This window comes from Hypanus sabinus, chromosome 12 (assembly GCF_030144855.1).
Source record: "Hypanus sabinus isolate sHypSab1 chromosome 12, sHypSab1.hap1, whole genome shotgun sequence".
In the NCBI taxonomy this organism is placed as follows: domain Eukaryota; kingdom Metazoa; phylum Chordata; class Chondrichthyes; order Myliobatiformes; family Dasyatidae; genus Hypanus; species Hypanus sabinus.
Window position 1 is genome coordinate 71,712,776 of NC_082717.1, and position 23,176 is coordinate 71,735,951.

At 35.0% G+C, this 23,176-nt stretch overlaps 1 protein-coding gene across 3 annotated transcripts in view; it reads left to right on the top strand.

Annotated features, from left to right (window-relative positions):
- esf1 (ESF1, nucleolar pre-rRNA processing protein, homolog (S. cerevisiae)) overlaps positions 1–23,176 on the top strand; it is a 76,085-nt gene that overhangs the window by 23,680 nt on the left and 29,229 nt on the right. For all 3 annotated transcript variants that reach the window (XM_059986198.1, XM_059986196.1, XM_059986197.1), the window contains exons 9-10: positions 1,067–1,219; positions 20,270–20,412. In XM_059986198.1, coding sequence (XP_059842181.1) covers positions 1,067–1,219; positions 20,270–20,412 — 296 coding nt within the window. The remainder of the gene's footprint in view (positions 1–1,066; positions 1,220–20,269; positions 20,413–23,176) is intronic.

Sequence of the window (23,176 nt, forward strand, 5' to 3'; positions counted from 1 at the left end):
TACCTCTGTCTGGTATGGAGGAGCCACTGCACAGGATCGGAAAAAGCTGTAGAGGGTTGTAAACTGAGCCAGTGCCATCATGGTGTTCCCAGTACTAGCCTCCCCAGTATCAAGGACATCTTCAAAAGACGATGACTCAAAAAACTGGCATCCAAAATTAAGGACTCCCAACACCCAGGACATGTGCTTTTTTTTTAATACTACCATCAGGTACACGAGCCTCAATGTTTAAGGAAATGCTTCTTAGAACATGGAACAAAGAAAACCTAAAGCACAACACTGACCCTTCAGCCCACAAAGTTGTGCTGAACATGTCCCTACCTTAGAAATTACTAGGCTTACCTATAGCCCTCCATGTACCTATCTAAAAGTTTCTTAAAAGACCCTATCGTATCCGCCTCCACCACCGTTGCCGGCAGTCCATTCCATGCACTCACCACTCTCTGAGTAAAAAAAATCTACCTCTGACATCTCCTCTTCCGCTCTGCCATCAGATTTCTGAAATAATAAAGAACCAGCTCTCAATAATTATGCTCTCTTTTTGCAGTATTTGTTTAATATAATTGTTTTTTGTATTTTTTTGTTTGAAATTTACAATAATTTTCATCATGTATTGCATTGTACTGCTACCGCAAAACAACACATTTCATGATGTATATCAGTGATATTAATTCTGCTTCTGAAAGGCAGTTATGACCTCTGATAGAAATTTTATGAGCAATTATGTCTCAACATCTGGTGGGTGCTCTTAAAATACACACAAAAGTATTATGCATTGATTAATGTTTTGATGTTGTATTTGTATGCAGTTCTTTCTTTTCAGAGTTAGTATATTCCCCATTTTTGTTTTGCAGAGTTCTTGATATTTGATGCCACTGCATCGAATTGTGAATGTTTCTCTGAACATAACTCTTCTATTAGTTTTGATCAATTTGCAAGTTAGTCATTTACAGACATTAATAAAATTAAGATTAAGTCTTCATTTCCCAATCCACATTTCTTAAAGTTAGTTCACTAATTTGTCACTTTTTCAAACATTTACAATTCTCTAAAATTTTACTTACAGATAAAGATGTAAGAAGTACATTAGAAAGTAAAATGGCAGTTAAGACAAAAAAGGTTGATGAACAGATTTCAAAATATAGAGAGCTACTGAAAACAGTACAACGAAAGGAAGAAAAAAATAAAGACATGGAAATGGAGATCACCTGGGTTCCAGGTAAATAACATTTGAATGATTTGTGGACAGTGGTATTTCAAATTGAATTATTTCATGATTTGATGTGTAACATGGTTAATTTTTAATGTGACCAGTGTCATTTTCATGAAGATTTCTTCACTGCCATGTCCTGTCTTGTGAAGATGTAGAAGAAGTCTTCATCTTCTACACAATTCAGTATTTAAAGTTATTTAGTGATTTTGCTTTTCAAGTGGATTTTTGTAGTTCTGTTAAGATTTAAATCAATAATGCTCTAAACCAGTCAAGGGGGCAGGAGCTAAACAATTGAATAGGGTGTCAAGAATCCCAAAATTATCAGAAGAATATGTTTATATGAGGAATCTGAAGGACTGAGCATAAGAATGAACTCTGGAAGAACGTAATGAAAAGATTTTCATTTGTGAACTTGGGTTCCTGAAGAGTGGTCATGATGCATTAAAGTTCATAGATTGGCAAAGACAAGTTTTGCAGTAATTTTGGGACTGGAAAGGATAAGAGGACTTTGCTGTGGCAAAAAATTAAAATGATGCAAATATTAAATTGGAATGACTCAGAACTGGAAAACAGGGAACGGGAGCAGAAGCCAAAGCGAGAATATTATTACTATTATTTAATTGTCTAATGATACAGCATGGAATAAACCCTTCTGGCCTTTTGAACCAAGTCATGCCATCCAGCAACCCTGAATTTAACCCAAGTCTAATCACAGAGCAATTTACAATGACCAATTAACCTACTAACTGGTACATCTTTGAACTGTGGGAGGAAACCAAAGCACCCAGAGAAAATCCACGCATTCCATGGGGAGGGCAAACAGGCTCCTTATGGAGGACGATAACATTGGACTCGGGCTGTAATAGGGTCGCACTAACTACTGTTCTACCAAGGCGTCCCTCATGATTAAATGAAAGTGCAATTTGGTTTTATTTCGTATCAACTTTCCAACTGGGATATGCGTTCAGGCATGTACATTGAAGGTATAGAGGTAGAAAATCATTGTCATTTTTGACTGAGATTTAAGATTGAACCACAGATTTTTCTCTTTCATTTTCTAACTGCAACCTTAACTGCTGAGGCTTTTGGAATCCCTTTGCCATCGGGGGTACATTAGGCTACGTTGATGGTTTTCTAGTAGGGGTTTTAATGTAAAACAAGAACCTCCAAAACTGAAACATGCAGCTTTTCTGCGGTTTTCCATCTGACTTTGTCTTCAAGATGGATCATGCTTTGAAGAGATTCTAATAGGAATTTAGATCATTGTTCCTAAGGACAAATAGGATTTTAACTTATGAGGCTTGTATATTGGTTTTTATTTATTTGTTTTGCTGTACGTGTAGAAGCATTATTTCTGAGCAGAAATGGGTTATATTTTTATTTACTACAGAAAATAGAGGTTCATGGAGCTGCATGAAAATCATTTACTGTTAATTTCTTTCTGTTATTTTTTCTGCCTTGTGGAGGTATTTATTTGCTTGTAATTGCAGAAATATAGGGAGTTGTGCAACAAGGAGACAAAGCACATTGTATAGCATTTACTTAACTAATTTTGTTTTGCAATTCATTTTAATCATTTTCTTCAAAAAAGACAGTTCAGGATTTTTTCTCATACACCTCAAAGTTATCAGAGCATATGACAACAGTTCAGCAATGGTTTTTCTGAACTGGTTGAATAATCAAAACATTCACCAAGATTCTAATCACAAACCCTGTGTCCTGGATCACTGACCATATACAATTGCAAGAAAAAGTTTGTGAACCCTTTATAATTACCTAGTCTTCTGCATTAATTGCTCATAAAAAATAGTGTGGTCTTAGTCTAAGTCATAATAATAGGCAAACCATCTGCCCAAACTTATAACACATAAACAATTGTAATTGGTCTTTATTGAACACATTGTTCGATCATTCACAGTCCAGGCTGGGAAAAATACTCTTGTATTTAATAACTGGTAGAACCTCCCTTGGCAGCGATAACCTGCACCAAATGTTTCCTGTAGCTGCTGATCAGACTTGCACAACTGCAAGGAGGAATTTTTGACCATTCCTCCATATAAAACTGTTTCAGTTCATCAATTTTTCTGGGATACCTTGCAAGAACAGCCCGCTTCAGGTCACGTCAGAGCATCTAAATTGGGTTAAGGCTGGACTCGAACATTCCAAAACACAAATGTTCATCTTTTTAAACCATTCTGTTGTCGATTTACTCTTGTGTTTTGGATCATTGTTTTGTTGCATCATCCAACTTCTATTAAACTGCAGGTGACAGATCATTCCCCCGACATTCTCCTGTAAAATGCCTTGATTCAGTTTTGAATTCATTGTTCCTTCAACAGTTGCGAGCTGTCCAGGTCCTGAGGCAGCAAAACATCCCCAAACCATGATGCTCCTTCCACTATGCTTCACAGTTGGATGAGGTTTTATTGTTGCTCTGTACTATCCATTATTCTCCAAGCATAGAGCTGTGCATTTCTGCCAATAAGTTCGATTTTTGTCTCAACTGTCTACAGAACATTGAGAAGCGTTGTGGATGTAGATGGTCTTTTGCAAGCTTGAGACATGGAGATCAGTGGTTTCCTCCACGGTGTCCATCCATGAACACTATTCTTGCTCACAGTTTTTCTTATAGTGGTCACATGAACAGAGACTTTAGCAAGTTCTAGAGATTTTTGCAGGTCTTTTGCTGTTACCCTTGGGTTCTTTTTCACCTCCTTCAGCATTGCACATTGTGCTTTCTCCTAGTGAGAGTATCAACAGTACTGAATTTCCTCCATTTGTTGACAGTTTTTCTTACTGTGGAATCGATGAACACTCAAATCTTTTCCAGCTTCATGCATCTTCTAAGGTCCTCTGAAAGTTGTTTTGACTGAGGCATGGTGCACATAAACAGATCTTTCTTGAGAAGAGTAGATCCTGTCAATAACCTTACTTTGTGGGTCTATTTTATAGGGTAAGGAACCTCTGCAGCCCACACCTCCAAACTTATCTCATTGAATGGAACACCTTTCTTTTTAAATCTTTTTATTAGTTTTAAACAAACATAAATGAAACATGAATACAAAATGTTTGTGAGTACATAATTAATAGTTTAAATAGACATTCAGATGTATAATAATAAAAATATATAACCTCTCAAACTCAGAACATTAATGAACAAAGAAGTAAAAAGAGGAAAAAAAAGAAAAACCCCCAAAAAAAGAGAGAGAAAAAACAAAAAAAAACACTAACCAACATGGGCCATTGAATAATATTAAGTACATATATAGTAGTGCCAATAACTCCGAACCTCCATCCAATTAATTAAGGATAATATAAGTAAAGTTTAGGAAAAGACAATTCAACCCATGTGAAAATGTTGAATAAAAGGTCTCCAAGTTTCTTCAAATTTAACTAAAGGATCAAAAACCACACTTCTAATTTTTTCTAAACTCAAACAAGAAATAGTTTGAGAAAACCACTGAAATACAGTTGGAGAATTAATTTCTTTCCAATTCAATAAAATAGATCTTCTAGCCATTAATGTAACAAATGCAATCATTCGTTGAGATGAAGCGGATAAATGATTATTATCCGTCATTGGTAAACCGAAAATTGCAGTAAGAGGATGCGGTTGAAAATTAATATTTAAAACTCTTGAAATAATACTGAAAATATCTTTCCAATAATTTTGTAAACAAGGACAAGACCAGAACACATGAGTCAATGAAGCAACGTCAGAATGACATCTATCACAGGTTGAATTAAGATGAGAATAAAATCGAGCCAGTTTATCCTTAGACATATGAGCTCTGTGTACAACCTTAAATTGTATTAGGGCATGTTTAGCACAAATAGAGGACGAATTTACCAATAATAAATTTTTTTCCCATTGCTCAGTAGATATAGGACAATGCAACCATTCCTTCTTAATTTTTTCTGATACATCTAACTGTAAATTCATGATCATCTTATAAATGATGGCTACTAAACCCTTTTGATAAGGATTAAGGGCTAAAATTCTATCTGTAATGTCCAATGGGCATTCTTTCGAAAAAGACTGTAATTCATTATACAAGAAATTTCTAACTTGCAAATATCTAAAAACATGGGTTTTAGGTAAATTATATTTATTAGATAGCTGTTCAAAGGACATAACGTTATCATCCAAAAACAGATCACGAAAACATGTTATACCTTTTGTTTTCCATAAAAAAAAAGCTTGATCCATAGATGAAGGCCGAAAAAAAAATAATCAGATAGTATAGGACATGATAAAATAAATTTATTCAAACCAAAAAATTTACGAAATTGAAACCAAATTCGTAATGTATATCTGACTAAAGGATTAGTTATCTGTTTATTCAATTTGAATAAAGAAAAAGGAAGTTAAGATCCTAAGACTGAAATCAATGAAAAATCTTGTACAGATTTACATTCCAAATTTACCCATTGTGGGCAAGTAGCTATAGTCCATTCTTGTGTCCAGAATATTAAATACCGTATATTGACTGCCCAATAGTAAAATCTTAAGTTTGGTAAAGCCAAGCCGCCCTCCTTCTTAGGCTTCTGTAAATATTTTTTACCCAATCTAGGATCTTTGTTCTGCCACAAGTAAGAAGATATTTTAGAGTCAATAGTATCAAAAAAAGCCTTAGGAATAAAAATTGGTAATGCTTGAAATAAATATAAGAATTTAGGTAGTATCATCATCTTAATAGCATTAACTCTACCAACCAATGACAAAGATAGTGGAGACCACCTAATAGCATGTTGCTTAATTTGATCAATTAAAGGTAAAAAGTTAACCTTAAATAAATCTTTATGTTTTTTAGTAATTTTAATACCTAGGTAAGTAAAATAATCTGTAACAACTTTATATGGCAAATGTTTATAAATTAGAACTTGCATATTTAATGGAAATAGTTCACTCTTGTTAACATTCAATTTATAACCAGAAAAATTACTAAATTGAGCAAGCAAAGACGAAATAGCAGGGATAGATCTTTCAGGGTCAGATATATATAATAACAAATCATCAGCATATAATGATACTTTATACGTCCTCTCCCCACGGGTAATACCCAGAATATTAGGTGATTCACGAATAGCTATAGCCAACGGTTCTAAAGCGATGTCAAATAGTAAAGGACTTAAAGGGCAACATTGCCTTGTACCACAAAATAGCTGATAAAAAGGGGATCTTTGATTATAGGTAAAAACCGAAGCTAAAGGTTTATGGTATATTAATTTAATCCATGATATAAATTTTGAACTAAAATTAAATTGTTGCATTGTAGTAAATAAATATGGCCATTCAACTCTATCAAATGCTTTTTCAGCATCTAAAGAAATAACACATTCTGGTATTTTAGATGTAGAAGTATAAATAATATTAATTAATTTTCTAATGTTAAAAGGTGAATAGCGATTTTTAATAAATCCAGTCTGATCTTCAGAAGTAATTCGAGGTAATATATTTTCTAATCTAATAGCCAAAATTTTACTGAAAATCTTAAAATCCGTATTTAACAAGGATATAGGCCGATAGGATGCACATTCAGTAGGGTCTTTATCTTTTTTAAGAATTAAAGAAATAGAAGCTTCATAAAAAGATTGTGGTAATTTACCTACACTTAATGGTAAAAATTTTACAAAGCCAAGGAGAAAGTATAGAAGAAAAAGATTTAAAAAATTCTATGGAAAAACCATCTGGACCAGAAGCTTTACCAGAATTCATTGAAAAAATAGCCTTTTCTATTTCAGACTCCGTAATAGGTGTATCTAAAATTACGTTATCCTCAACAGTTACTTTTGGAATATTCAATTTCCTTAAAAATTCATTTATTATAGAAGAGTCCTTAGTGAATTCTGATTGATATAAGGAGTTATAAAAATCTTGAAAGGCTCTATTTATCTCTCTGTGGTCAATCGTCAGAGTACCATCTTGTTTACGAATCCTAGTAATCTGTCGTTTATCCGAAACAATTTTCAATTGATTAGCCAGTAATTTACCAGACTTATCTCCATACATATAGAATTGGGTTTTTGATTTAATTAACTGATTTTCAATCGAAGAGGATAATAATAAACTATGTTCCATTTGAAGTTCCACTCTTTCTTTATAAAGTTCTTTACTAGAGGTCATTGAATAAATCTTATCAATTGCTTTGATTTTATCAACTAATGTTAATATTTTAGAATTAGTTTGTTTCCTAACTCCAGCAGAGTATGAAATAATCTGTCCACGAATATATGCTTTAAAAGTATCCCACAAAATTCCACTAGAGATCTCTGCTGTAGAATTTATTGAAAAAAACAAATCAATTTGTTGTTTAATAAAGTTAACAAAGTCTAAATCCTGCAATAAAATAGGATTAAACCTCCAAAATTTAGCATTGATATATGAATCTGTTATTTTAATAGATAACTTCAGAGGTGCATGATCAGATATGGTAATACAGTCATATTTACAATCAGTAACATCTGTGAGTAAATGGTGATCAATGAAAAAGTAATCAATTCTTGAGTAATTATGATAAACATGGGAAAAGTATGAAAACTCTGTCATTAGGGTGTAGAAAATGCCAAATTTCACAAATAGCTGAATCAATCATAAAAGAGTTAATAAGAGAAGCTGATTTATTTGGAAGAGTTTGGGTGGGCTTGGATCTATCCATCACAGGGTTTAAACAACAGTTAAAATCCCCACCCATTATCAGCCTATATTGATTCAGATTAGGAAAGGATGTAAATAAGCATTTAAAAAATTCAGGACAATCAGTATTTGGAGCATAAACATTAACTAAAACAACTTTTTGATTAAAAAGTAGACCAGTAATAAGCAAAAATCTACCTTGTGGATCTGAAATTGTTTCATGATGTATAAAAGAAGTTGATGAGTCTATAAAAATAGAAGCACCTCTTACTTTGGCCTGTGAATTTGCTTGAAGCTGTTTTCCCTTCCAAAACCTAAAAAAACATTGACTATCCACCTTCCTTACATGAGTCTCCTGCACAAAAATAACATTGGCATTCATTCTATGGAATACTTTGAATATTTTTTTCCGTTTGATCGGATGATTTAAACCATTAGTATTCCAAGAAACAAAATTAATAATCCTATCCATATTGACAATATTTATTACAGTTAACACATAAGTTTAAAAAAAAATGAACTCATGAACACGGAAGAAGGAAGTGAGTTCAAGGAGAAACCGGAAGTCACGGCACTGCAACCATTTTTGTAGTTTCATATAGGCCCATGAAATAAAACTACGCAAAAAGCAAGCAAAAAGAGAAAAAAAAAGAAAAATCCCCCTCCCTCCACCCTCGAAACTCCAGGAAAAAAGCCAAAAAGAGGCAAGCAGGCAATCTAATACTAAAATTACCCCTGTGTCTCAGGAAGGCAACTCAGACAAAAAAAAATTGAAAAAAATATGAACAACCCATATTATAAGGAAGGGTTAATACAACAAAAGTTAAAATATAAAATTAGTATTTTTTATATATATATATATATAAAACAAAAGGGTTAAGAAAAATTTAAATTGATAAAACCCATAAATAAATAATACTAAATTAGTATTTTAAATGAGAGTTTAAAACTTTCAAACTCATCAAAACGGATATGACGTTCCAAGCACTAGAGTCTGTCGGGAAGAAGAAATGCCATTTTATCATTATTATTATTTTTTTCAAAATCTTGGTATTTAAATGTTAAAAATATAAAAAAGCTTATACAAACTTAAAAAAAGGAACCCTAATCAGTTATTTTCAAGGTTAATAGATTAATAAAATATATAAAAAAATAATAAAATCAGAATAAACCAAAAAAAAAGAGAACTTCTACAATATATAAAAAATGCATGTCAGCCATGCCTAAAAAAAAACATTTTGTAAGAGATCGATATTTATAGACTAATTATTACATTAGTCAACCCAATAGAGTTTCATTGTTCCAAAAAACTTTGAGCATCCACTGGAGATTTAAACAGCCGAACAGTTTCGTCTTCAGAAGTAACTCTCAAGTGTGCTGGAAATAACAGCGCTTGCTTGTCGCCTTTCTGGTGAAATTTCGACATAACCGGTCTAAAAGCCATTCTTGCCCTTAAAACTTCAGGGCTATAATCTTCCAAAATACGAAATTTAAATTCTTGAAAGTTAATCATACCCTTTTTCCGAGCCGACTGAATCAGACGCTCTTTGGTATGAGGGTAATGGATCCGGAGAATTACATGTCATGGTTTATCTGAATCAGAATGATAGCAAGAGATACGGTGTGCACGATCGATTATTGGAGGAGAGTCTAGAACTTCTGAACCAAAGACATCCATTAGAAGTTTAGAAAAGAAAACGGTAAGATCACCGCTCTCAATTTTTTCCGGAATCCCAATTAGCCGAAGATTTTGTCTTCGAGAGCGATTTTCAAGATCAGTAATTTTAAATTTATAATGATCCATCTGTTGAGAAGTCGAAGCTTGCTCTTGTTGCAAAGTTTCGATAATATGTTCTTTCTTGCGAGCAGCTTCTTCAAGTACCAGAATACTTGCTTGTTGTTTTTGTAATTCCAGTGTAAGTGTTTGAAGTTCTCCTTCGAATGATTTTAAATGCTCATCAAACGCAAAAAGCTGTTCAGTTATTTTTCTCTCCAATCCTGCAAATTTATCTTCTATAAGCTTTACAATAGTTTCTAAAGTTATCGGTTCTTTCGTCTGTTTCGATTCTTTTGGTTTAGACATTTCAGCGAGTTGAAAATAGATCGAATAGTTAAAAAGAAAAATTCTGTATGTTTAAACCCCTTTAGAATAAGTATAAAAAGATCATTTAAGGGGTGTCTGTAGGTTAAAAAGACATAAAAGGTTTGGAGCAAAGCCAAAAGTGGTTTACTCCATAAGCACCATCTTGAGACCTCCGAATGGAACACCTGACTCCAAATAGCTTTTGTAGAAGGCATTAACCCAGAGGTTCTGATGCTTTTTTGAACCTAGACTTGATTGTTTAAATGGTATACTCAGTACTGACAAGAAGAAGTACAATTGTTTGTGTGTTTGTCTATTAATGTGACTTAGATGAAGATCAAACCACATTTTATGAGTAATTAATGCAGAAAACCAGGTAATTGCAAAGGCTTCAGAAACTTTTTCTTGCAACTGTAGTTCACTATTTGTTTTCAGTAAGGAAATATGCACCTGTGAATCGGTTGCCTGACTAAGTATAAGTTCTTGCAGTAGATTGACTTTCTACAATTTTCTCGGTTTATCAATCTAGCTTGACTTGCATAAGAGCATTCACTAGTATTCAGAAGAATGAAGGGTGACCTCATTGAAACCTACAGAATGGGGAAGACCTTATTAATGGATGTGGAGAAGATGTTTCCTATGACGGGAGAGTCTAAGACCAGAGGACACAGTCTTAGAATAGAGGGGAGTCCTTTTAGAACGGAGACGAGGAGAAATTTCTTTAGCCAGGGAGTGGTGAATCTGTGGAATTCTCTGCCACAGGTGGCTGTGGAGGCCAAAACTTTATGTATATTTAGGGCAGAGGTTGATAGATTCTTGATTGGTCAGGACATGAAGGGATGCCGGGAGAAGGCAGGAGATTGGGGCTGAGAGAAAAATTGGATCAGACATGCTGAAATGGCAGAGCAGATTTGATGGGCCTATTGGCCTAATTCTGCTCGTATATGTTACGGTGTTTTTCAAAAAAAGTTCTAAAGTAAGGGTTCTTGTGATATTTTTGCTCCCTAATTATCATTCCGAACCAGGTACTTTTTTTTCCCCTTTTCACCAATTTACCATTCTAGGTTGCATGATCCCACAAATCACAATAATACTCTTCCAATGAAATACCTCCACCAGAAACATGGCTTGATACAATACTTTAAATGCAGAATTTTAATTAAGGTGTTAAAGTTGGCCCAAGTTGACCCAAGTGCTTTTGCCATTTGATGAAAGAGAAGTAATGTTGTGCTCATCTTCACTTTGGGGATCAGAGTGTAGAAACATAATACTAATTCTGCAAACCTATCCATTAAGAACTTGGCAGAGGATTATTAAACATATAAGACTCAAATTATAGTAATCTTCTTTTCATTATGATTAATACTAACTGTGTTAACTTTATTATTACAAAATTTTCCCACTGCGAGTAATTTCACATCCCCTTGATTAGATTTTATCCTTGCTGCCAAACCATATAAAATTGGTTTTATGCTTGGTTGAATGATGGTTTACATAGAATTCTGCAAAATTTATTGACTATTTCAGTTGCAAAATGTTTATTGTAGAATCATTCTTCCAACACCTCAAAAAAGTGAAAAACCATTTACTGTCTTACCCTGCTGTAAGAAATGGATCCATTTATTTGCTGTTGCTTCAGAACTGTTTTTGCACTGGCGGTTTGATTCAACTTTATTATCGGATGATGATTTTTAAAAATTTATTAAGGATCAGATAACCTTTTATTTTAACACTAAGACATCACCTGAAGTGTCATCCCAGATTTCAGGATGCCATGAAAGCATATCTGAGGGGTCAAATAATCTCTTACACAGCAAATCTCAACAGAAGATCCTGTGCAGATCGATTAGACCTCACTAACCAGATTAAAGAATTGGATCAACTGTATGCTCAAACTAAGAACCCTGAACTATACACGAAGCGTGTTGAACTCCAAACTAAATTTAATCTTCTGTCTACTCAACCTGTCGAACGCCAACTTCTCAAAAGCAAGAGTCACTGTTACAGTCATGGGGATAAGTCTGGTAAATTTCTAGCCAATCAGCTGAGGCGTTCCAAAGCCAAACAACATATTACAAAGACCCGGGAGGAGAACGGATACTTTACATCGGATCATTTAGAAATTAATGACGCATTTAAAATTTTTTATTCTCGGCTTTCTTCCTCTGAATCTTTGAATGACAGTATCTCTGTTGATCAATTTTTAGAGAATCTGAATATTCCTTCACTTTCATCTGATTTTAACGCCAAACTTAATGCGCCTATATCATCAGAAGAAATATCTTTTGCAATTTCTGCACTGTCCTCAGGGAAATCTACTGGACCTGATGGGTTCCCTGCAGAATTTTATAAATCATTCTCTTCACTTCTTTCTCCTCAGTTACTTTCAGTATTATCTGACTCGTTTAATTACGGCAAATTGCCACCCTCTTTCAATGAGGCATCTATTATTCTTCTATTAAAAAAGGGTAAAGACCCAACAGAGTGTTCCTCGCATAGGCCGATTTCTTTGCTCAATGTTGATGTAAAGATCTTAGCTAAAGTTTTGGCTTATAGATTGGAAACCGTTATTCCCTCCATTATCTCTGATGACCAATCAGGTTTTATTAAAAACCGTCTCCTTTTTTTTAAACATTCGGCATTTATTTGATATTTTATACTCCTCTCCAACTGGGATTCCTGAATGCGTTATTTCCCTCAATGCGGAGAAAGCATTTGGTCGTATAGAGTGAAACTACCTTTTTGGAGTCTTAGAAAAATTTGACCTCGGTCAAAGTTTCATCTCTTGGATCAAATTGCTGTACCTGTGTCCTACTGCTTCTATTTTAACTAATTTTCAGAAATCCCAGGTATTTAATCTCAAACGTGGCACCCGTCAGGGATGCCCCTTAAGTCCCTTTCTCTTTGATTTGGCGATAGAACCTTTGGCAATAGCATTTCGAAATTGTCCTGAATTGACCGGGATTTGGAGAGGGAGTGTTGAGCATAGAGTTTCTCTTTATGCTGATGACTTACTATTCTTTCTCTCAAATCCGTCTACATCCTTACCTCCAATGTTTTCACTTCTTGTCCAGTTTAGCCAGATCTCTGGCTATAAACCCAATTTACATAAGAGTGAACTTTTCCCAATTAATAAAGAAGCACAAGAATTAACATTTCGTGATCTCCCTTTTAAAGTAGTCCATAATCAATTTACTTATCTTGGAACTACAGTCACAAGGAAGTTTAAAGATCTCTTTTGTGAAAACTTTGCCGATCTTTCATATGCTATAAAACAGAGTCTGGTACAATGGTCACCTCTATCTATGTTTTTGGTAGGTCGTATTAATGTTATTAAAATGTATGTTCTCCCCAAATTTTTATACTTATTTCAATCTATCCCAATTTTTATTCCTAAATTTTTTTTGATTCCTTAGACTCTATTATTTTGTCATATCTGTGGAAAAATAAGTGCTCTAGAATTAATAAAATCCATCTTCAAAAATCTGAAAAAGAGGGTGGCATGGCTTTACCTAACTTTCGTTTATATTATTGGGCAGCCAATATACATTGTGCTACCTTTTGGTCTTTCTTCCATGGCCAGCCCGAGTGCCCTAATTGGGTGGCAATGGAGTTGAGCTCCACTAAAGAATTATCTATATCTGCACTTCTTGGCTGTGCACTCCCTAGAAGTCTGTCCAGATTAATAGCTAATCCTCTTGTTAGACACACTTTGTGTATATGGGCTCAGTTTAGGAAATGCTATGGTTTCCATGGTTTTTCCGTTTCCAGCCCTGTCGTACATAATCACCTTTTTTTACCTACTACGTACGATTCAGCATTCCATGTTTGGTATAGGAAGGGCATTAGACATTTTGAAGATCTTTTCATTGATAATCGCTTCGCTTCTTTTCAGCAGCTCTCTGTTAAGTTCAATCTGCCCAATGCTCATTTTTTTAGTTATCTCCAAATTAGACACTTTATTGCTCCTCTAATTCCTAACTTTCCTGAAATGCCTGCGAAAAATGCTATGGACTTATTTCTTTCCATTAATCCACTAGATAAAGGTTTAATATCAATTATTTGAGATAAATTAGCAGCCTTACTTCAGGATAAAATTAAAAAGGCATGGGAGCAAGATTTAAATACCTCCTTATCTGAAGAGAGTTGGGACTCGATTCTCAAATTGGTTAACTCAACCGCTCTTTGTGCTCACCATTGCCTTTTACAGTTTAAGATTGTTCATAGAGCCCATATGTCTAAATCTAAACTGTCTCGATTCTACCCTAACATTAGTCCACTTTGTGATAAATGCAAGAGAGGCAAGGCCTCTCTCATTCATATGTACTGGTTCTGTCCTAGCTTGGAGAAATTTTGGAAAGATGTCTTCACTACGTTATCGTATATTCTGAATCAGCACCTAGAACCAAAACCTTTAATTGCTTTGTTTGGTTTCTGGGGCGAGACAGATTTACGTCTGAGTCCGACCAAATGCCGAATATTATCCTTTGCCTCTCTCCTGGCTAGACGCTTGATCCTACTTAGATGGAGAAATGTTGCCCCGCCCAATCATGCTCAATGGCTTAACGACATTATGGCCTGCTTGGACCTCAAAAAAATTCATTATTCAGTTCTTAATTCGGATCTAAAGTTCCATAAGGTCTGGGGACCTTTTATCGAGTACTTTCATAACCTTCCTTTTGACTAGGGTTTTTTTCTTATCGGTCCCTTGCTTTCAGCTCCCTTTTTTTTTCTGGTAGTAGGCATTATTATCCTCTGTTGCTAAGTGTATTCACAGCCTGGGAGTTTGATTGTCCTGATTTATATTCTCTATATTGTGCTGTGGTTGGTCTGGAGTTTTCTTTTTGTGTTGTGGGGCTTGGGGAGGATACTAAGTTTACTTGTCTTCAATTTAGGTGCTTTTTTTTAAATTCTCTTTCTTTGTATCATATTGTCATTGTATGCTTAATTTTGCACTGTATTAATGTTCCTCATTTCGATTTGGGGTTTTTTAATTTGTAAAATGTATTAAAAAACTAATTTAAAAAAAACTGTTTTTGGCATTTGGTTGTAGTAATGTATTTGGAATAGTAATCCAGGCATTTAGACTCATCTGGAAACAACATTTTTCCATGGCACCTCAATAATGTTAAATACAGTTGATTGCTTAAAATTGGAATGCAAAATATTAAGAACACTAATGGTGTCCAAGGCACTACTAAAGTTTCATTTTAAAATTAAATCTAAACCCAGTTCACTGATAAGTGGAGTAAATCTGCCTTTCTGAGCTGGTCTGGACTAAATTTGTTTTCAGATGAACAATAACTTAAACTGATATTTTCTTGGTAACCTCTTATATCAATATCTTTGTGTTCTATAGTTTGTAGTGCAGTGGTTCACAGAAGTTGTTCAGCACCAAAGGCAGCTATGTCCATGTCCTAGTAATTTACAAAAAAAAAGGTACTTGTGTGTCTTAAAGTTTACTGCTGAATCTAAATTTGGTTTGATGGATGAAGCATTTGGATTTGATTTGCTGTATAAAGAGGTCTTTTGGTACCTTGTACAAATGGCTGCTTTAGTCTGAGCTAAGATACAAGTATAAGCTAGTTACTTGCTTTCTGATAAAGAAGCATCTTATCCATCTCCTTTTACTATCTTCAAATTGATCCATGCTGATTATTCTTTATAGTTCAGACTGTTACTGAGAATTAACAATAAAAAGGCTGTTGCTTCATATGACACAATCATAATTTTTAAGTTCGGTTTATAAGACGGTTGTGATGAAATTACAAATGGAGTGGATTGAAAGCTTAATATGCTCTTAGATACTACTTGCAATTTAAAAGACAAACATGCTCAAAAATGGTTTGTAAAACTGCTAAGTGCATTCAAGAAAAACACTTTAACATACCTCCTTAGTACCGTTCTATTGCTGCGAATTGTCACCCTAATTGACATTTAGGGTGGTATAAGGAATACAGTAGTGTGTAAAAGCCTTAGTCTCATATATATAGCTAAGACATTTTACAGAGTACTGTATTTGTCAACATGGAGTGGAGAGCGAGTTTGTAAATGAGATAGGAGCAAAGAATGTTGGGAGTAGAAGAGTGTTGCACTGCCCGAGTGGTGTGGAACACGTGGCAGAGAAGTGCTAGGGATGGGCATTTGGGGAGGGAGGCAACGTCGGTGCAGACACACCCAGCGCTGACACTAGGAATCAAACAATAGATTTATTGATCATTACAGAATGCCTCTCTGGTGTTTCCCACTCACTCTCCTCTGTCTTTTCCTTTTCCCAACTATGATTTCCCTCCCCACTCTGTCCACAATAGAGACTCATGTCAGACTTCCAGTAGTGCCTTCACCATTGCCCATCCCCTTTCTCATGTTATCTCCTTGTCTGCCCTCCGGTGCTTCTTCTCTCCTCCACCCACCCCCCACTTTTTTTTTTCTTTTTTCCATTGCCTTCTGTCTCTTTCTCCAATCAACTTCCTAGTTCTTTACTTCATCCCTCCCCATCCAAGTTTCACCTGTCGCCTGGTGTTTCTCACTGTCCTCTCCCCTCAGCTTTTTTTCTCCAGTCCTGCTGAAGGATTTTAGCCCTTATCATTGACGGTGCTTTTTTTCCATTGATGCTGCATGAACTACTGCATTCCTCTTGAATTTTGTATGTGTAGACCCATATCAGAATCAGGTTCAACATCACTCACATACAAGACCATAAGATATAGGAGAATTAGGCCAGTTGGCCAATTGAGTCTGCTCCACCATTTCGTCATGGCTGATCCATTTTTCCTTTCGGCCTCAATCAAGAATCTATCAAATTCTCCTTAAAAATATGTAAAGACGACCTCCATAGCTGCCTGTGGCAATGAATTCTACAGATTCACCACTCTCTGGCTAAAGGAATTTCTCATCTCCGTTCTAAGAGGGTGCCACTCTATTCTGAGGCTGTGTCCTCTGGTCTTAGACTCTCCCATCATAGGAAACATCCTCTCTACATCCTCGCTATCAAGGCCTTTCACCATTCGGTACGATTCATTGAGGTCACTCCTCATTCTTCTGAATTCTAATAAATACTGGTCCAAAACCACCGAACACTTTTCATATGACAAGCCATTCAATCATGGAATCCTTTGAACCCTCTCCAGTTTCAGCACATCTTTTCTAACATAAACTGCTCACAGTACTCCAAGTGAAGCCTCACCAGTGCTTTATAAAGTCTGACCTTTACATCCTTGCTTTTATATTCTAGTCCTCTTGAATGGAATGCTATCACTGCATTTGCTTTTTCACCACAGACCTGCAAATTAACCTTTTGGAAATCCTGCACAAGGACTGCCCCGTTGCACCCTCAGTTTTCTTTTCTATTTTCACTCCATTTAGAAAATAGTCAACCCTTTCATTTCTTCTACCAAAGTGTGTGACTGTACACTTCCTGACACTATTCCAGCTGCTGCTTCTTTTCCCATTCTCCTAATCTGTAAAAGTGGTCATGTAGTCTCTCTACTTCCTCAAAACTACCTTCCCCTCCACCTATCTAACATGTAAAAAGAATCAGTCCCAAAATATCATGAAATCTGTCCACCTTTTTGCAACGGCAGTGCAGTGCAATACATAAAATTACTACCATACTGTGCAAAGGTCTTAGGCACCCTAGCTATATATACTGCATGTTTCTGTTTAAGTTATTTAAATCTGTTGTGTTAAAGCAAATTTCCATTTAATAGATAGTACTGGATTAGAATATATTCTTAATTGCCAAGGTACAGGAAATTCTAAAGTAAACCATTCTGCCATTAATGATAATGGCTGATAAAAGATCAAACTTTTGATAAAAGACTTAAAGGAATTTATTTGTTGTGGGCTTCTCTTTTGCATTTTGTATTCAATCCAATGTGTCTTATGATCTTTAAATTGATACACATGGTAAATATCAAAGGAAGTTTTTAAAAAGCTTGTGCGGCTTTCTGAACTTGAAAAAAATCAAGCCAGTAAAATGACAACAATAGTAGGGTCCTGCATTACAAGAATAGTCTATTGTTGGTGATCATAATGATTTACAGCTATTGTTAGGTTTTTTTTGGCTGGGAGCAATTTTGTGAAATTTGACATACTAGTGGAGTGTTTGCTCTTCAGTGCTTGAGAAAAGCGTATAGAATTTTGAAGAGTGTCTTTGCTTCATCTAGTAGTTCCTGAAACATTGACAGAAGACACGAAACTGTTTAAACTTGATCTAGTAGTGCAGTCTTGTGTCAGCTGTGGACTGAGCATGATCGTGCTGAATGTTTCTGCCAACACAATTGACTGTTTGAACTGGATCTAGTAGTGCAGTTGCACTTCAGCTTTGGACTGGGCATGCGGTCCTGAGCATGATGGTGCTGAATATGTTTCTGCCGCACTGATTGGCTTTTCTGTCAAGATGTCCAGGATCCATTTATAGAGAGAGGTGTTCAGGCACAACGAGGATAGTTTACTCACCAGCTTCTGAGGGATGATTATATTAAATGCTGAGCTGAAATCAATAAACAGTTGGGGAAGATGGAGTGAAGTGCAGAGGCTCAGTACACCAATTTGAGTGATAAGTGAACTGGAGAGGATCCAGTGTAGCAGCAAGATGTGATTTAATGCCAGATTTGTATAAGGAACTGAATTTAAGTTCCCCAGTTGTCATGATGAGATTTGAACTCATGAATCCAGATCATTTTTAGCCCAGTTTAATAGGTTATGGATGCAGTAACACAGTCATTAAACAACCATTTCCCATGTGCAAGAATTAGCAAAATTTTTTCATATTAAGTATTGAAATGATCAGGAGCTCCCAAATGTGCATAATAGATTTATCACTATGTAATCAGTTCTTAATTGTTCATTTTAGAGATGAAATAATAGTAAATAAATACTGTTTAATAGATGAGAAGATGACTGAGTTCACGGCAAGATTTGTGAACAAAACTTCCAACTTCCAAGATACTCAAAAATGATTTACTGCAGATTCAGTGTTATCTTTGTGTTGTAGCATAAAGAAAGGCAATAGCCAATTTGTCCACAGTAAGTTCCTGCGAAGAGTAGCATGCTTAAGAACTAGATAACCTAGTTATTCTACTGAAGGGCTAATGCTATCTGAGAAAAGTTTCTTAATTCTTCAGTAGAACTAAGGAATTACAGCAACAGATTGGGTCTTTGTTTAATGCCAATATGAGAGACAACATTACACACTGTAATGTTACTGTAGAACTGTATAGTTCCTATATGTTCTCCCCAAGCGTTGGCCAAATTTAGTGCTCAATTCTTTAAAGCAGTATTTTAACTTATAACAGAGAGAACCACAGTAATGCTAAGCCATGGATCCCCATAATCTTTAATTTAGACAATAGAAAGAATACCTTTAAAGAAACAATGATTGTGAATAACCAAGCTTGTGCAAAGGACCCTGAAGGAATAGGGGAGAAAAATGGGAGATATTGAAAGCCTATAGATCAGATCTATGAAAAAGAATGGTTATATTATTTTATAGTGATCTGTAGGAAAAATAAAGTCTGCTGTGCAAAGGAGGTTGGAGGGCTCACTGTTTGTTTTAGTCGTAGATGTATCCCTTTTGATGGGATGGATGATTAAAAAAAAAATTAGCTCCTTTTAGTGTCGCACATAACAATGGTTATTCTCTTTGTGTCGAAGATTCAACTATTACCATGGGTTTATAGTTGAGAGAGCTTGTCATTAGCAAGTGATTTCATCTTTCCAAATATGGGATTCGATTCAAAAGCCAGTCTGAGAAAGTAAACAAATCCTTTTGACAACTGGCAGTTAATTTAGAAAGAGGAGAAAAACAAGCTTGTGATTACATCGTGTTCTCAAATCTATAGGTTGCACCACAGTAGTTTAAGTGTATTCATGGTTTTAAATTAGTAAATGTTGTCCATGATTTTCTTGCAGCTACTTGATGATCAAAAGTATCAGACACCTAGGCATCTGATCCCATCTTTTCTTCCAAGTAGTGCCATGTGTGCAGAAAAACCAGGACTGTACTCAATTGATTGCCTTAAACCTACAAACTTCTGATAAGGCTGAGATGCTACCAAACAATGCCAGGAAAGAATTATTATTTGATTGGCAAGCGGGTTATCTTATTCGCAACTGATTAGACTTCATACTTGTATAAAATGGCACTAGAGAGTAATAGTTTTTTGCATGCAGCTCATCTTAAAAAAATCCTCCAATGATTACTAGGAGTGTGGGCCAGGAATTTTATTGCATCCTGATCTATATTACAAATAACTAATCTGAAATACTTCTGAAGTACCTCCGAAGTACTTTATATGTCTTGAGTATAAAGAATAATTCCATCTTATTTCAGGTCTGAAAGAAACAACGGAAGCAATGGTAAAGAAGAAGTTGGAGAATCAAAACAAATTAACACCTTGGGAGCAATACTTAGAGAAAAGAAAGGACAAGAAGCGTGAGAAGAGAAAGAAAAAGAACAAAGTGGAAGATCTGGAGGTAATTAATTAATTATAACTTTTGAAATCCTATTTCCACATTTTACTATGATCTATAAAAACACAATACATTTCTGGTAAGTAGCAAGTTGATGGTCCCAGAAGAGTTTTGTTCGCAAGAAAACTGTATTCTGTACTCACATAATCACATTTTATAACTTGAATGACAATGAGGGCTTCAGATATATTTTAAATGGCACTCTGTATATTTCTAACTCATCTTGCTGCCAAGATAAACATCAGTTAGTCCTCTGTGAATAATGTAAAATAAGTATCTTCGTGATCCACCCAGAAAGTTGAAAAATAACTCTGCCTGAAAAATGTGTGAGCGTAAGTTAACTATTTGGACTTTTCTTTGAATAGTAAACAAAACATTAGTGTTAGCTACTTGTGTGCTTCTAATTATTGTTGGTAGAATTTTCCTTTTAATTGGAGGATGTATTTTATAATTTCAAAATTGTGCAATAGCACTGAAAGGATTAAAAAACAAATTTGAAACCATCTAAATGGTCAAATTATCTAAATTAATTCATTAATTATCCTTTGTGAAAGGCTAGACAAAGCATAGAAATAAAGAAAAACCAAAGTTGTGGTAGAAATTTACGGTGGTGATGGGAAGCAATTTGACAGTAGACAAATAAATGATCCACCTGGCAAAGATAAAACAACCTTCTGTAAAAATATTAATTCAGAAGTTGTAAGAATAGTCTGGTTTGATGGGAGTCACACTATAAACTACAGCTAAAATATTGGAAGAGGAAACCAGCATATCAAATTCCTATTGAAGTTGTGAAGTGAGTAATCCCTGAGATTTAAGCTGAATTGCACCGGTGGTTTACATTTCATGGATGTTAAAAGTAAAGAGCTGGCTGGCAGTCTGTTAAATTAATACTTAAAACATTTGAAGATAGTATTGCAAGGGGAGGAGATGTCATTGCCAACCTAATTTCAAAGGTTTCAATTTGCACAGTTCTAAGAAGACAGCCTGGCAATTTTGGCAAATCTTATCCATTGTACCGGATTGGATTTTTTAAAATCTTACAGATGTGCGTTTGAAACAGGCGTCTTATGAAGAGTGCAGTGGGAATTGGGGGTTTTAAAGATCAAGGCACACAGTAAGCATCATATGTGATCCAGATGCTTTGGATAATTTTAATAAAACAGTTGCCATATAGGTGACCAAGAAGAATTGATTAGCCTCTTTGGAGATTACTTTTAACACTATTAAACAGTTGCATTCCTTTGAGAGTAGAGAATGGTCAATTTTCGTACAATTATTGTTTTCCCTTATAATATGCCTCCAGTGACAACAAATTTGACCCTGTGCATCATACTATGTAGTTTGCCAGAACATGTATCTTTCACTATGTCTATATTCCCATCTCTTGCATAAATTATATAACTAGTTGGAAATTATATACACAGTTTCTAATCTATTATCTTTAAATTGCACAAAAACTAATGAGACTACTTCTCATAAAATTGGCAAAATAGAATATTTTATACAATGTCTATTTACTTGTTTTTTTTCTGATCAGTCCCTGTGTACCTTTTTCCTCTTTTCTCTTGTGTGTGGAGATACTTTTTTGAAAATATTGTAGATCTGTTACCTTGGATTATTTCATGTTAGCTGTTTCTCATTTGATGTAAAGAAGCTTTCTGAATCTGTTATTGGTCAACATGTATTATTCTCTTGTAGAGCAGATTCATTCCTCAAGTGGTAAAAATTTTTCCACATGTTGACCCCTTTATAATTATATCTCCTTGTTTCTTGTTCCAAAAAGTCTAGACATTTGAAAACTTTCTCATGTTGGGTCCTCTTTTTAAGCCCTTGTAAGTCTATTTGTTCTTCCATCCATGTCTTTTTGAGATATGAAGACCAAAATTATGCTTACTACTTTTTCAGCAGTAACAACTGCTTCATATTTTGATGAATTATCAGAAATGAACCCCAATACTGTGCTTGCCTACTTTATGGTTATGTTGACTCCTGTTACTGCTTCTAATGACTTATGAGCATGGGTTTCCCAGATCACTTTCAACCTCTATCCCTCTTATTTGTAGAGGAATAAGTGATGTCTTTAATAATTCCTACTACAGTAGACTATTTTCACACCAGCTTTCCTTGAATCCAGAGGTCATTTATCCAGTTGTTCTACAAACCTCTTAAAGGCTTTGTTAATTTTGGTTATGACCTCCACATTGGCTACAGCTAAATAATTAGAGATTTTTTGCAGCTTTTAGAAATACTTCCTATAATTTCTGAACCAAATTATTTGTGCATGATAAATAATAACATTTATTACTAAGGGGAAGCAATTTCCTAACTTGTCTTTTGTGAGAAGCTATCCCTGAATTCAACTGGTTTTTTTTTTCCACTGTGTTTTACAATATTGCCTCTCATGCCTTAATCTGTGATAAGAACCTGTGTGACTCCTTTGTCATAATTCCCTGAACTTAATCAATCTATGGCAGATTTTGTTTTTCCTCCTTTTTTCTTATAAGTGAAACAACACTTGAGTCCTATGACATAATAGGTGCCAAACAAATGCAAATTATAGTTAATGTCTGATGTGGCTATGATGTTTATTGAGGTCACATTCCAAGCAAAACATGGTGCATAAGTGGTTTTGCTGGACAGTGAGGTGCAGGTCTTCAAAATTTAAATCAGAAAAAAGAAGGGAATCTTTTCTTTCAGTTAGTCCTGACGAAGGGTCTTGGCCCAAAATGTCGACTGTACTTCTTCCTATAGATGCTGCCTGGCC